We start from the raw sequence: 16,204 nt of genomic DNA, 5'->3' as shown, positions 1-16,204 counted from the left end.
AAGCCGATCCAATTATTATTATTATAACAAGGCAAGTCAGTCAAAAACAAATTCTTATTTACAATGACGGCTTAGGAAAAGTGGGTTAACTGCCATGTTCAGGGGTAAAACGACAGATTTCTATCTTGTCAGCTCGGGGATTTGATCTAGCAACCTTTCGGTTACTAGTCCAACGCACTAACCACTAGGCTACCTGCCGCCCCAACTACGAATGGCGATAGGAAATGTCTGGTGAGAAACTAAACAGACTACATTAATGACATGTCTAATATTACGTCATGATGGCACTTAATATAGCTATCAACAATAATGTGTTCAGAATGAAAAGTCTGTCAGTAGCTATGGCTAGGGTCAGGAGTGTCTCCTGGTCAGGAAAAACGTGCAACCTCTGTTAACGTTATGGTATTTAACTAGGACCGGGAGGTTTTTTTCTGATCCCATGGCCAGATCAGGAAAAACTTAAAACCCAAGTTATATTGGTCAGGAAAAACTCCTTGCACGTAGGTAGCTACAATATATCTGCAGTACCAGCTGAATGTGTTATGTTATATGGAGGCTGTTTGAAGCTTGGCAGCTGAAGACACAGCGACACCCTACTGACACTAATTACACACTGACACAGCATCCTCAATGAGCGCCCGCAGCTCACTAGAATAAGCTTGATGTTGTTAGCCCAGCATCTGGAGTGCTGAATCACTCCCTTTGTCCCCGCTCTGCACACAGTGGTATCTCCCTCCCTTTGTCCCCGCTCTGCACACAGTGGTATCTCCCTCCCTTTGGCCACGCGACAGGCTTTCTTTATGCTGTCAATATAACTTCAAGATACTTTATATCAACACCAGAGCCTTTTCAATGGCAACAATTATGTAAATTCTGAGCAATAGACGACAGGGATTGGCTATATAATTTCGCACTTTCTTTTTGCCAGAGCGACTTATACAGTGCCTAAATACATTTTCGCATTGATGGCCCCAGCGGAAATTGAACCCAAGACCCTGGCGTCGCTAGTGTCACGCTCTTACCACCCGCTGTGGCTCATGGAACCGGGCGGGCACGACCCAGCACACCACGCATTTTTATTTGCGGACCATACTTTATGAAAAGAGCAGACGCTCTGTGCTATTCAACCAGGACCAAGACTACTACTACCATATCCATACTTAAGACATAGTTTTCAAACTAAACCATCTTTGCATAAGAGTTATTTCCATACATACAAGCGATGAGTGGAGTTGGGTATGCCTGGTACCCACCAGAGCCTTGCATTTATTAATCTAAATACATGGCTCTGGTACGCGCTTGTCCCTCTTGTCAAAGCGGCTAGTGCCTTGGTCCGTGCTATCCAGAACCCTTTGGACTTCCCGACTCTGACTTTGCCCCATTGAAGATTAAATGTAAAATGGTTCTGGTAAGGGTTAAAGGTCCCGATCAGTCATTCTGATTCCATGTAAAATAGCCTTTTGAGTGCCTAAAATATCACCTATAATATTTTTTGGGGGGATAGAAATGCTCAAATTTGGAGAAAAATGTATTTTTCTCTCATGGCTAAAGACCAGGAAGTTAAAAAAAGGGGCTGATTGGGTGGGGGCTTATAATCGCCTTGACTGACAGCTATTTGAAACGCCTATGTCAAGAAACTTGGATGCAGTGAACAGTGTTGCACTAAAATCATCTCAAGCAAATTTGGTGAAACCCAAAGCAACTGAAACAACATTGAAATTGCATCAATGATGTTATTTGTTTTTATACATCTCCCGTTTGGCATGTTTCTAGTGATGCGGTTCACAGCAGCACTGATGGATGTGTTGACATGACAACTGCATCAGAGTTTTGAACAACCCTCCTCCCTTTTGTTCCATGGTGGCTGAAGACCTAGCTAGCCATTAAGTAGCTAACACCAGACACAGATGAAATGGGAAACATATAAGTATCTTTGCCATAGATGAATAGTGTACATTTTTTATTATATTTCCTGACTAAGTCCTTAGATTACAGACTAATACTAAAACACTTGAAGTAGGCATTCTAGAGTTCAGTCAACAAGTTACTATATCATTGTGTTTACTTGATAGCTACCTACACAAATAGCTAGCTAGAACAAAGTGTTAATAAGATTTAAAAAATAATTTAAAAGATTTAAAAGCAATACAAATAAAAGTTTTCCAGTGCAGTACAGTCAAATTTTGGCAGCAGTTGAGTAGCTATCTAGCTATATTAACCACGCCCCTCTGTAAAACACACCTTCTCCAGTGTTGGTTATAAGGATGTAATTATTTAAATTAGGTAAGAGAATATCGTGTTACCATTGGTGTATTGAAATAAGAGTAACCCCCATCCCCTTAATAATCCTGAATCCAAGTGTTTGACATGGGGGAAGGGACCAGTATCTTAATGATCAAACCGTATCAATGTAGAAGCACCATACTTTGTTATACTTTGGTCATCATACTTTGAACTGGTTTCATCCAAATATCATCCAATTTCACGAGCAAAAAAATTATTTTGACTATACATGACCGTTAAGGTTAGTTAAGGGTTACAATTAACGTTAGGGTAAGGGTGGGGGTTAAAGTTAGGGTTTATGGTAGGGATGTCCCAAGAATACCGGATAGCACTAACTCTAGTGCATTCACACACACACACACACACACACACACACACACACACACACACACACACACACACACACACACACACACACACACACACACACACACACACACACACACACACACACACACACACACACACACACACACACACACACACACACACACACACACACACACACACACGGCAGACGACAGCCAATGGTGACCATAGCAATGGAGTAAACAAACATTTTCGAAGTGTGAAAAGTGAATTGCTATAGCACTATAAGCATGCATAAAAAAGTATTTACAGGCAACCAAAATTATTACCCAAAATGTTTTAGAAACAGATGTTTTTTATTGTGACTGACTCTGTAAATCTAGTTATAATGCTATCCAGCTAGCTAGAGCTAGAGTGGAAAGCTAGCTGATCAGTAGCTGCATGTACGTGCTGACGTATAACCACGCAGGCTAGGTTGTGTTGCAAACAAACAAACAAACGTCTCGAACGTGGTGGAATGCGAATGCGCCTCCACCAATGAAAATGTGTTGTGGATGGGGTCAGCCCCACAGCCGACCCCACCCCGTTCTATGTGCCGCAGCGAGGGGTACTTGAACTGAGCCACAAAGGACCAAGGAGGTGAGACATGCCATTCATTAGGAAATGACATTCCTGTTGTTGCACTCATCCTGTTGAGTCACAGACATTGAGAGGGAAGGAGGGCTACAGCACAAGGAAGTGAGACATCAGGAATGTAATAATTGCTTAATTTGAGGATGGTTGGGTAATGAAGAGCATAAGGCTTGGGTTTCTATGGAAGTGTTACAGGCAGGCGCTATGAAATATGCTGGTCCAGTCCTGGTGTGATCCCATCTGTTAGCAGAGACTTGACATGCAAAGACAGCCTCATATAAGCAGGCATGTCAGGAGGAGAATGAGATATGTAAAGGCAGGCTATTAAACATCAGGCACATGCTTCTAATGCAGCTCCACACACCTTTTCAATGCAAATAGGATGCTGAATCAATAGAGAGGACAACTCCATCATATTTCAGCCACATTCAGACCCTGCTCCATTCTTCATCCAGACTTAAGCCAGCTTTATAGTGGAGACTGCTCACTGCTCACTGATTCGTATATGAGTCTTAGAACATGGGTAAAACCAAAGGCCTGAGCTTCAGTAGGGTACACAGTAGTGTGGGTACACATGCAAATAAGGATGCAAGAGCTCAATTGGGTCTTAAATCTTGAGCCTTGCTGACAGCAGAGACCAGAGAGTTAAGTGCCATCAGGTCAAGTAAACATTCCGCTAGTAAAACTAATTACTGGTCTATATATCGTGGTGACCCCCCTCCCACAACTCTAAAGCAGTGGACAAGCTTAGGCCTGTCACTATGCATGGCAGCCAGTGGGACCCCTGGTCAACACTGTAAGTAAGTATAAGACAACATCCACTCTAGCGATGTAGTGGTAAAATATAAACTCCAGTGGGTGATCGAGATAAGACGAACAACCACCGATATAAACCAAAACATATAACATTTTTAGAACTGTATTGTTTGATTGGATTTTCATGCATGTCTATAGGGAAGGCCTAATGTCATTTTCTGTAGTAAAAATTACACAAAATGCATATAAGGTAATCCCTCCCAAAATAGTCCATTTGGATGCTAGAAAAGTCCAGAAAAATAGGATGTGGAGATGTTTATATTGAAATGTGGTGTTTTTTTAAATCATGTTCATGTTCTTAGTATCTCATGTGAGCTGCACTGCAATTCTGTATTGTAAACTGCTTAAGTGCACCAGTGTAAAAGGCTCTTAGTTGACTCTAAAATGTACTCTATACCCATTTGAAGAGACACAAGTTTGATAAGGTTACAGACTCTCTCAGTGGACTCCATGTACATTTCAGGGGATCCCATATAGAATATTCGTGTTCTGAGTATTGATCAACGCTGGGAACACAATAAGAAGTAGGTAAACGATTATTAACCAAATAAAAAGGTGCGTAAACGGCGTAAAAGTTTATGTGCGTTTACACGCCACTGCATCCCTGATCCACTCCCTCAAATACTGTACTTCCAAGGCTCAAGGGAGTGCCCCGCGGAACTTCAATTAATGCCACAATGCATTACTGTTGAAGTTAAATTAGGAAAGTCGTGATATTCCCATAGAGAAAAATCCAGTGGAACAAGGAAGTAATTCTTTCCATAGCATGCAATTCATCCTGGTGCTATTAGGGGCAGGAAACCACTAGACAATTACCAGACAGGACAGTCAACAGATCTAGGCCTATTTGGCATTCACTGTAGGCTGCTGTATGTTTACGTGGCTGTCAAAAGCATAAGCAAACAAATGTAATTTAAAGCTTGGTGAGAGGGACAGACAACAATAATTTTAGAAGAAGGGATTAGTTGGGGTATTTCAAAGAAAAAAGTATTGGTGAGAAATACTTTCAGCAACAAAGTCAGTGGCCAACTTCAAAATAGCAACTGGGTTGTCTTGACTCTTCACATTATCAGGATGTGTCTGTATCATAGAGCCCAGGCCTGGGAGAAATGTCCAGCATCTGCTTATCTTCCTGCTGATCTGGGCTGAAGCACAGGAAGTGTCGGAGTGGAGCTGGCAACAGGCAGTATCCTGGGCATGTTCCTCAGGGGCAGGGAGTAGAGAAGCTACGTCTCTAACCACTGATACTGGGTCAGATACTGTTTCATCCCTCTAATGGTTAAGACTAGGACTGGGGATAGGGTAATCCGATCCTAGATCTGTGGTTTGGCGCAAAAAGGTCTATATCGAGCCAGAGGTATTCCCTCCAGGAAGAGGCTTGGCTCGGCTGGGAATGGAGTTAGCAGAGCCTGGGCTATATCTACTCACTGGGCACACACTGGTTGAATCAACGTTGTTTCCACGTTATTTCAAAGTTACCTTAAACCAACGTGGAATAGATGTGAATTGGTGTCTGTGCCCAGTGGGTGGCAATCATCCCTCTCATCTACATGAATGGAAAATAGATCTTACCTCAAATAATCTCTAAACTAAACTGTGAGAACTGTTGAAATGAATATCCAGAAGAATGTAAATGGGGCAGACTTTGCTCCTCACACTTTTCTCAATTGAATCTTTCAATGGTGATTCAACAAAAGCTGAGGGTGTTGTGTGAAGTAAAGTAACGCCTTGAAAGACACGAATACCACTTCACACCAAATTAACGTCAAGGAATTTGTTTGATGCCAAAAGAATCTCCCTGCTTTAACTATTCAAAAGACGATTCATTACCTCAAACACACACCAACATTCCCTCTTTTGTGCACCATGTTGCAATGAAAGGGTTTGTTGTGCCAAGAAATCATCCTGCTCTGTGCCAATTACTCACACATGGGCCCATACTCCCATAAGGTTGCTACACAAGTGCTCAGTCAACCACTTCAAGTCTTTTCATCCTTGAACACAGACAAATAGCTTGAGTTTAAGAGGTACGTGTTCTTATGCTTTGAAGCTGAAAAGACTGAAATGATGTTAAGACAGTCCGTGTCTGAGTAAACTGTGAATGAATGGCAGATCTCAATAGCAACCAGTTTGGGGGCTTGGGGTTAATTCAAGGGATGAATTAAAGCTGCAATATGTAACTTTTTGAGCGACCTGACCAAATTCACATGGAACTATGAGCTATAGATCTGTCATCCTCATTGAAAGCAAGTCTAAGAAGCGGTAGATCTGTTCTATGTGCGCTCTTTCTTGGCTTCCCATTCTTATGTTTAGTTTGTGCGTGTATTACTTTTGGTTTTGTACACCAGCTTCAAACAGCTGAAAATACAATGTTTTTGGTTATTGAAAAGACATGTCACAGCGTTTAGATGGTACAATGATAAGTCAGTATTCTGTCATCAGTGAGCCTTGAGGTTCTCTCTTCTTTGTTTGTTACCATTTATCAGTGAAAGCTGCATCCCCACAAGGCCTATAGCTAACAACAACTCCGAAGATGCCAGTGGTCTGGCACATCAACATCCTGGGCTTCTCATGGAGGACAATTCCATCCATTTCACATCTCTCTTTCTTTTCTCCCTGCAATAGATTCCTCTGAAATGAAGGGGAACCCCTTCCTTTAGCCAGATCCTCTCATTACCTCACCTCTGCTGCCTTTCCAGGAAAGACCTGAGCTTTCTCTCTCTAATTCTCTCATCGGGCCTCCTACAAGTATGCAAATGGTAGCCTACATACGCTCTCTACGTACATAATCAAGTATTTTAACATACATAACATGTCAAGACTGCCTCCCATTCTACTGAGCAGTAACTCCACAACTCTCTCTCCCTCTCATTCTTTCTCCAATCTCTCTCTCCCTCCCTCACTCTCTGTCAAAATCTAATATCGCATAATGCGACAAGCCATTTAATACTTATATTGGAAATATCATCATATTATGTTTGATGATTCAGATCTCCTAGGCACATTTAAAAAGGAACAGTGTGTGAAATACTTTTTGAACCATCCAGCTAAGTTTGAACTGGCCCTCCAGAATTACCCTGTTTACCTATAGGCTACTAACATCTTATTCCAGTATTTGCACTTATACAAACCAAAATTAGGCCTTATTAAGATGTAATACTAATGAAGTAGCCTACTTACAGCTTACTCCCTTTATAATGAAAAGTAAATGTGACAATGTCCAAAACGAGAATAAGATCATATATTAATGCTATGAAATATGTCTATAGAGGACTTTCTAAGACAAAGATGGATGATTCCTACTTTTATAACACCTCTGAGAATGATTATCCAGTTTATTTTTCGAGACCAACGCCATGCATTGTCTTCATCACTACCGGCAAATCAATTAATTAACGTGGCTTTACCACAGTGTTGCGTTCTGTAATAGGGAACATGACAGACTTGGTCAGGGGGAGAAGGACAGGTAGAAGACGTTTCCAAAGGGAATAGACAGAGAGAGGAAAAAGATAAGTATTCTATTGTCTCACTTTCTCCCGAAGTTCTCGTTCCCCATCCAGTTCTCTCTGTAAAACCTGCGTCCGGTCTTCTGCATCGTCGGCTTGCTGTTGCAAACACTGGATCTTTCTCTTCACAGCTTCCAAAGAATTCAAACCTGCCATTGTCGTACTATTTGGTTAAAAAGAAAACTTTTGGTATAGAAAAATTAAATATTGTGGTAAAAGCTGCTTTAGTCTATTCGAAACAGGATATAGGCTACAAATAGTATAATAGTCTTTGGAATGGACCGAAAGAGCAGAATATAAATCTCACGTGGAAAATTTTAAATTGTATAAGCCAAAGCAGTAGGCTATCCAGGTGTTTCCCGAAATGTTTCTTTAGTTCAGCTTCAGCCTAAGAATGGCTTAACAAAAGTATTAAAATATCTACTTTGGAATGTAATATGTATGAACGCATTAGCGAAGCGCAGCGTTCCAGTTTTGAAAGCCAGATAAAATGGCAGGAATGATGAGGAAAGTTCATGTGCACTCCTCCAACCCAGAGAAGTGTGATTCAGATGAGGTCACGGTTCCAGGATAGGCAGGGCGTGCCGGTCCTGGTTGCGTGATGCTTGAGGGGGGTGTAGGCGAAGGGAACTTTCAATGGAAATTCGATGAACAGCTTAAATGATGAGACATCAATACAGTACATAGCCTATAAAGCCTTATGTAAGTCAACGGTTGCCTATGGTCAATTACGAATGTTCTTCAAAATCAGGGCTTCAGTTCAGTAACAAAAGAACAAGGAGTAACGTTACAGGGAAAATCCAGTCCAGCAAACATGAGGCTAAATGTAACACTTTTAACTGCCTAAAAAATAGCTCCCCTCTCTGACAGGGAAAAGTCATCCTTGACCTTAAAGAGAATAAACTGAACACTTAATTCTTATGATGCTATATAGTATATGTTACAGTGTACCAAAAAAATCCAGGGTTAATCAACAGTTGTCCAGGTCAAAGTCCAAAGTGTTAGATTTTTAGCCTATACTCAAATCCAATCCATTTGAATTGGTCACATACACATGGTTAGCAGATGTTAATGCGAGTGTAGCGAAATGCTTGTGCTTCTAGTTCCGAGAGTGCAGTAATATCTAACAAGTAATCTAACATCACACAACAACTACCTAATACACACAACAAGTACCTAATACACACAAATCTAAAGGGATGGAATAAGAATATGTACATATAAATATATGGATGAGCGATGACCAAGCGGCATAGGCAAGACGCAATAGATGGTATAAAATACAGTATATATGTATGAGATGAGTAATGTAAGATATGTAAACATTATTAAAATGGAATTATTTAAAGTGACCAGTGATCCATTTATTAAAGTGGCCAATTAATCGAGTCTGTATGTAGGCAGCAGCCTCTCTGTGCTAGAGACTGTTTAACAGTCTGATGGCCTTGAGATAAAAGCTGTTTTTCAGTCTCTCGATCCCAGCTTTGATGCACCTGTACTGACCTCGCCTTCTGGATAGTAGCGGGGTGAACAGGCAGTGGCTCGGGTGGTTGTTGTCCTTGATGATCTTTTGACCTTCCTGTGACATCGGGTACTGTAGGTGTCCTGGAGGGCAGGTAGTTCGCCCCCGGTGATGCGTTGTGCAGACCGCACCACCCTCTGGAGAGCCTTGCGGTTAAGGACGGAGCAGTTGCTGTACCAGGCGATGATACAGCCCGACAGGATGCTTTCAATTGTGCATCTGTAAAGGGTTGTGAGGGTATTAGGTGACAAGCCACATTTCTTCAGCCTCCTGAGGTTGAAGAGGTGCTGTTGCGCCTTCTTCACCACACTATCTGTGTGGGTTGACCATTTCAGTTTGTCCGTGTGTACTCCGAGGAACTTAAAACTTTCCACCTTCTCCACTACTGTACTGTTGATGTGGATGGAGGGTGCCACCTTTGCTGTTTCCTGAAGTCCACGATCATCTCCTTTGTTTTGTTGACATTGCGTGAGAGGTTGTTTTCCTGACAACACACCCATGTATGTTGTGGTGTGTTAGTGTAGTTCTGGAGATGCCTATTTGTATTGGCTACTGTAACTTTATTGTTAAATATCTCATATGTGTGTGGGTGCCAATACACAAAGCAATGCTTATGATTCAGTTGTCTGTATATACTCCAACCAGCAGATGGAATAAGCAGGTTTTGATTTATGGTGTCTTGAGTGAGTGTCTGTTGTGGAAATGTGGTCGATACAGCTCCAGCTCTGTAAATGCCAGTGTGATTTGCCCACCAGAAAAGCTTGGAGCATTGATTTCATTAGACACAGGACTGTGTGGGCCTTTCTGTTTGCTTTAGCTGCATTCCTGACATTCTGGGACTGCTACTCAGCTATTGGAGCCTGCTCTCCCCTGCTGCTCCACAGCCCTTATCAGTAACAGGCCTGCAATAAACTACCACCAGCCCCCTATTCACTTCAGCCCACTCCCTCATAATGTAGCATGCACCAAAGACACAGACTTACACGCTTAGAAAAAGGGTTCCAAAAGGGTTCTTCGGCTGTCCCATAGGAGAACCCTTTTTGGTTCCACGTAGAACCATTTTGGGATCCAGTTAGAACCTTTTTTGGTTCCATATAGAAATCTCTGTGGAAAGGGTTCTACCTGGAAAAGGGTTCTTTAAAGGGTTCTCCTATGGAGACAACCGAAGAACCCCTTTTAGGCTCTAGATAGCACCTATTTTTCTAAGAGTGTAGGACATACCACACGCTTCAGGATGGAGTTCCCCCTAGGCACTGTTCAAGGATTAACTTCCCCCTCCCCAAAATCCTGATGTTAATCATTATGTTGGTTAGCTTATATTGTTTATTGTATAAATATTTGTGGTCATTCGTTCTGTCTGTCTGCTTGCAGATCCCAGGCACCAGGCCTGCTGTGTTTGGTGTGAGTGATAATATCTGAGGACAAAAGCAGGATAACATCATTTAGCCACAGACAGGATCGTCCTCAATGACAGTTGCTTGTGTCAAAATCTTACTTTCTTCTGATGAAAATCTGTACATTTTGTATATTTGAATGGCTATAGATTAAAATAAGATTGTGGCTAAGTATGACAAATACACCCTTAATTCTATATGAAACTTTGAAATGAAGCCTACGCCTGTAAGTACAGCTGGACAGTGCAGTACAGTCAGAGAAGGTGTAGGGATACTACCTTTACAGCAGCTGACCAGCCATACAATAATCACTATGCAGTGTTTATCAGCATTACTGTCTGTTAACCAGTGCTACTGTGTTTAGGTGGAACAGATCGACTGAGTGTGAGTGAGTATGGGGTGTTAGTGAGCTCATCTTTCAGGACTGGGTGCACAGGAATGTGAACACACTCTCTGATCTCCTCCCCAGCAGATAGGCCTGATCAAAGCACACTCACAGCTGGCACTGGCACTGGGGCAACAGGCCAGCTATAGAACTAGAATCTGTAGAATGGATATTCCAATTCAAAATAATGATCTGTGCTGGTACAACAGTGGCCATATTTGGTTTTGGTGTTCTGAAGGCCTCTTAAGGGTCACACACGTTGCACAGGAATGTGGATCTCCGGTTCGCCTACCGATCGCTCAGCGTGCTGTTGACGTCTGACTGCCGATTCTGCGATTCTACATGTAAAATTGGTGCGATTCTACATGTAAAATTGGTCTCCACTCGGTTCGCAAGTACTCTCGGTAGGCAAATGCTATTGGTGCGGTTGAGCCCTTAGTGATAGTGAAGGGACTGGGTGAAGGCTCAGTCCCAACAGGTGGGAGCCATTCCACTAATGCTCAATACTGTAACAATTATCTAACTAAATAATAAAGCCTTGGTAATAGGGACTGTTCATAACAGAGAACCTGTGTTATAGACGGACTATTACATTACATTACCGTTCCCCAAATAAGCAATATTAGCCCGTTATTCTTAGCCGTTATTCTTAGTTTCTACATTTTCTAAACAAACCTAAACATATGACAGGAACTGGGGGGCCTGTGGCTTGGTTAATGAGGGTATTGGCTCAGGTGTGCCCCAAACATATTTAACCCATACCTCCAACCTCCTCCTAGTCCCCTCCCTCCAATCACTACCCAGTGGGCGTGTTATAGGGGCTCTACCCAGGGGCTTTGGTGCCTACTCACGTCTGCGGCGGTCTTCTCAGACTGTTCCAGTTTCTCCTGGGCATCTTTGAGGGCCTCAGAGTATTTGTCCAACTCATCTTCAGTCCCCTTCAAATTCTTCTGCAGGCTCAGCAGCTCGTCTTCCAGCTAGAGCAGGACAGGTGATTATTGGTTAAAAGTACACACAGTTAACTCACCCCCACCCCTCTTTCTCTCTCTCTCTCCCTCTCTCTCTCTCGCTTTCTCTCTCCCTCTTTCTCTCTCTCTCGCTCTCTCTCTCTCACACACACACACACACACCCGTTAGCTCTCTCTCACACACACAGGCACAAAAACACACATACATTTTATTCTGGTGTCTTTTCTTCTTTCAGTATTATAATAACATATTTTACTCTTCTTAAATTTTACTCCTATCAAAGTTAAACAAGAAAGTCTCTTGAAGAATTCTTCAAATTCCCCCAGGCTTTTATGGGTTGAGGTCAACTCGAGGTTTTTAGTATCAAGTTTCCTTTATGTCTTATCGTTTTTGTATATCCTCTTTTATGAATGAATAAAGTCCATTTAAGTGGTTAAATTGGAAAGATTTTTCACTTTCTATAAGAAAATATTTTGGTATGGGCAGGAGTGTGTATGCTTTGTACAGCATTGTGTTTCAGCTACACATCTAGCTACATAAAATTCCCTAGAGTATATATATAAATAAAAGGGTGTGTGTTTTCATTTACCAGTGCTCCCGAGTGGCGTGGTGGTCTAAGGCACTGCATCTCACTGCTAGAGGTGTCACTACAGACACCCTGGTTTGAATCCAGGCTGTATCACAACCGGCCGTGATTGGGAGTCCTATAGGGTGGTGCACCATTAGCCCAGCGTAGGCCGTCATTGTAAATAACAATTTGTTCTTGACTGACTTGCCAAGTTAAATAAAGATTCAATTTAAAAAATGACTTTATTAGATGTTTGTGTTCAGTGAACTTTACATGACCAATCCATCTTCTTATTCAGGGACCTATTTAGCAGACACCCTCATGGGTACCATTATTACACCTCTCTATATTGGGATGGTAAAATGTTACAGAGGAAAATGAATGCCTTTAAAATTATAACAATTCTGCTGATGGATTGATCATCTGCTCAAAGTAACAGTGATGAGATGATAACTCTATAAAGTGCATGATGACTTCTTTCGGGGTGTTGAGAGCTGCGTTTATTTTTAGTCAGAAATAATATGAGCGTTGGAATGCACAGCCTCCTGATAATCCCACACGGCCTATCTCTCCTTCTGATTAAAAATACAGCTGCTATCCAGGTGGAGACACCTGTCAGGCATTTGGATGGACGACCATACAGACGCCCTTGGTCTACCAGTGGACCCCAGCCAGAGACCCATCACAAAGCTCCATTCTCAGTGTGAATAGCCTCTGCGACCTGGGTCTCCGTGGCTGTAGAAGTTGGGATTGTTGGACCAATATCTTGATTTTGGGGCGAGCCTTGCAGAAAACAGACCATCAATCAAGACATATCCCAATGATGCTGCATTCAGCCTCTATTCGTCCTTTTGTCAGTTGGCATCACTTTAGTCCAAGTGTGGGGGGATGTAGTACTCAGATCACCATGAATCAAATCAAATGTTATTGTCACATGCATTGTAAACAGCAGGTGTAGACTAACAGCTAAATGCTTACAGTTTACATACACCTTAGCCAAATTCATTTAAACTCTGTTTTTCACAATTCCTGACATTTAGTCATAGTAAAAATGCCCTGTCTTAGGTCAGTTAGGATCACCACTTTATTTTAAGAATGTGAAATGTCAGAATAATAGTACAGAGAATGATTTATTTCAGCTTTTATTTCTTTCATCACATTCCCAGTGGTCAGAAAATTACTTGCACTCAATTAGTATTTGGTAGCATTAAAATTGTTTAACCTGGTGTCAAACGTTTCGGGTAGCCTTCCACAAGCTTTCCACAATAAGTTGGGTGAATCTTGGCCCATTCCTCCTGACAGAGCTGGTGTAACCGAGTCAGGTTTGTAGGCTTCCTTGCTCACACACACATTTTCAGTTCTGACCACACATTTTCTATGGGATTGTGTTCAGGGCTTTGTGATGGCCACTCCAATACCTTGACATTTTGCCACAGCTTTGGAAGTATGCTTGGGGTCATTGTCCATTTGGAAGACCCATTTGCGACCAAGCTTTAACTTCCTGACTGATGTCTTGTGATGTTGCGTCAATATATCCACATAATTTTCAATCCTCATGATGCCATCAATTTTGTAAAGTGCACCAGTCCATCCTGCAGTAAAGCACCCCAACAACATGATGCTGCCACCCCCGTGCTTCACGGTTGGGATGGTGTTCTTCGGTTTGCAAGCCTCCTCCTTTTTCCTACAAACATAACGATGGTCATTATGGCCAAACAGTTCTATTTTTGTTTCATCAGACCAGAGGACATTTCTCCAAAAAGTAAAATCTTTGTCCCCATGTGCAGTTGCAAACCGTAGTCTGGCTTTTTTATGGCAGTTTTGGAGCAGTGGCTTCTTCCTTGCTGAGCGGCCTTTCAGGTAATGTCAATATAGGACTCGTTTTACTGTGAATATAGATACTTTTGTACCTGTTTCCTCCAGCATCTTCACAAGGTCCTTTGCTGTTGTTCTGGGATTGATTTGCACTTTTCGCAAAAAAGTACGTTCATCTCTTGGAGACAGAACGCGTCTCCTTCCTGAGCGGTATGATGACTGCGTAATCCCATGGTGTTTATACTTGCGTACTATTATTTGTACAGATGAACATGGTACCTTCAGTCGTTTGGAAATTGTTCCCAAGGATGAACCAGACTTGTGGAGGTCGACAAATGTATTTTCTGAGGTCTTGGCTGATTTCTTTTGATTTTCCAATGATGTCAAGCAAAGAGGCACTGAGTTTGCAGGTAGGCCTTGAAATACATCCACAGGTACACCTCCAGTTGACTCAAATTATGTCAATTAGCCTAGGTTCTAAATCCATGACATAATTTTCTGGACTTTTCCAAGCTGTTTAAAGGCACAATCAACATAGTGTATGTAAACTTCTGACCAACTGGAATTGTGATACAGTGAGTTATAAGTGAACTAATCTGTCTGTACACAATTGTTGGAAAAATTACTTGTGTCATGCACAAAGTAGATGTCCTAACTGACTTGCCAAAACCATAGTTTGTTAACAAGAAATTTGTGGAGTGGTTGAAAAACAAGTTTTAATGACTCCAACCTAAGTGTATGTAAACTTCCGAACTTCAACTGTAGCTCTGTTTTATTCCTCTAGTCAAGTCCAAGTGGTAATGTGTGTGGTCCGTTGAAGGAGATGTCATCCTGTCCTCTTTCACTCCCAAGGCTGCTGTGGGCTGTTGGGAAGGAAACTTGCCTCAGAGGTCAGCGTCTTCAAGTTTCATGGAGTCCATGAGTCGTTTGTTGATTTATGCCGACATTCACACTTTCGTACCAAGCTTTGCTCTGTCAGCTCAAACCATTGTAGGCATACTGTACACTCTCACTCTGTGAAGCATCATCTTTAATATGCTTTCATTTTGCTTAATAAAATGTGATTATTTCATACATTTTCATCAACTTTGATTGACTTGGTCTTACATCTTCACTAACAATAAATTTCACTAACAATAAATTGCTAACAATGTCAATCTATGATTTAGGTCCATACTTTAATCAAACATAATGTCTGGGATTAATTAAATAAACTGTGTGATGTGTTTACGCCTCACTTCCTCAGAAATATGTCTGGTATGGAATAAATGTTGAGATTGTCTTACAGAGTCTGGACCAGTATGAGACATAACATCAGAGCCTGTACATGGCTTGAGTTTGAGCATCATCATCATCCACCTCCGTAAAACTAAAAGGGGTTTTCGGCTGTCCCCATAGGAGAACCCTTTGCAGAACCCCTTTTGGTTCCAGGTAGAACTCTTTCGGGTTCCACGTAAAAACCCTTTTACATGGAACCCAAAAGAGTTCTACCTGGAACTAAAAAATGGTTCTCATATGGGGACAGCCACAGAACCTTTTGGAACCGTTTCTTTCCTAAGAGTGTGCAATTTTACTGTGTCTAGTGTATGGTCCATAGATCCATCGGCATGTATCCTCTCCATCAATCTGAACTCACCTGTTTGCACTTGTCCTCCGCTGCCTTCTTATCGGTCTCGGCCTGCTCTGCACGGTCGATTGCGTTCTCCTTGTCCAGCTTCAGCATCTGCATCTTCTTCTTGATGGCCTCCATGGTGCCTGGTTAGAGTGTGCTCACTGAGATGAGAAATGCAGCTGAGAAAGTTGAGATGTTAACCCTGTAGTTTGAGACAGAGTTTGTCCTGTTCAGTTCTGGAGCAATCTCCACTGGAACCTGCGTCCACAAGAGTCAGAGGGATAGAGAGACAGACAGAGGTAGAAAAGAGGGAGCGCGAGGGAGTGAGAGAGAGAGAGGGAGCACGCGCAGCACAGGGGGATGCAGACTCAAGGCTAGGGCTGCAGTCAATA

General features: G+C 42.1%; 1 protein-coding gene across 4 annotated transcripts in view; it reads right to left on the bottom strand.

The window, feature by feature from the left end:
* The window catches only part of LOC129810828 (tropomyosin alpha-4 chain), a 24,916-nt gene extending 8,712 nt beyond the window's left edge, over positions 1-16,204 (bottom strand). Inside the window, exons 1-2 of one of the 4 annotated variants that reach the window (XM_055861759.1) lie at positions 15,837-16,204; positions 11,700-11,825 (exon numbers count right to left, since the gene is read on the bottom strand). In XM_055861759.1, the coding sequence (XP_055717734.1) occupies positions 11,700-11,825; positions 15,837-15,950 (240 nt within the window). In that variant the 5' untranslated portion in view covers positions 15,951-16,204. Of the gene's footprint in view, positions 1-7,571; positions 8,059-11,699; positions 11,826-15,836 lie in introns of those variants that run through there. The other 3 variants (XM_055861758.1, XM_055861761.1, XM_055861760.1) reach the window with 3 other exon arrangements.

This window comes from Salvelinus fontinalis, chromosome 14, assembly GCF_029448725.1.
Source record: "Salvelinus fontinalis isolate EN_2023a chromosome 14, ASM2944872v1, whole genome shotgun sequence".
NCBI lineage: Eukaryota > Metazoa > Chordata > Actinopteri > Salmoniformes > Salmonidae > Salvelinus > Salvelinus fontinalis.
The sequence above is the reverse complement of the archived record's forward strand: the minus strand, read 5'-3'. Positions and strand labels throughout refer to the sequence as shown.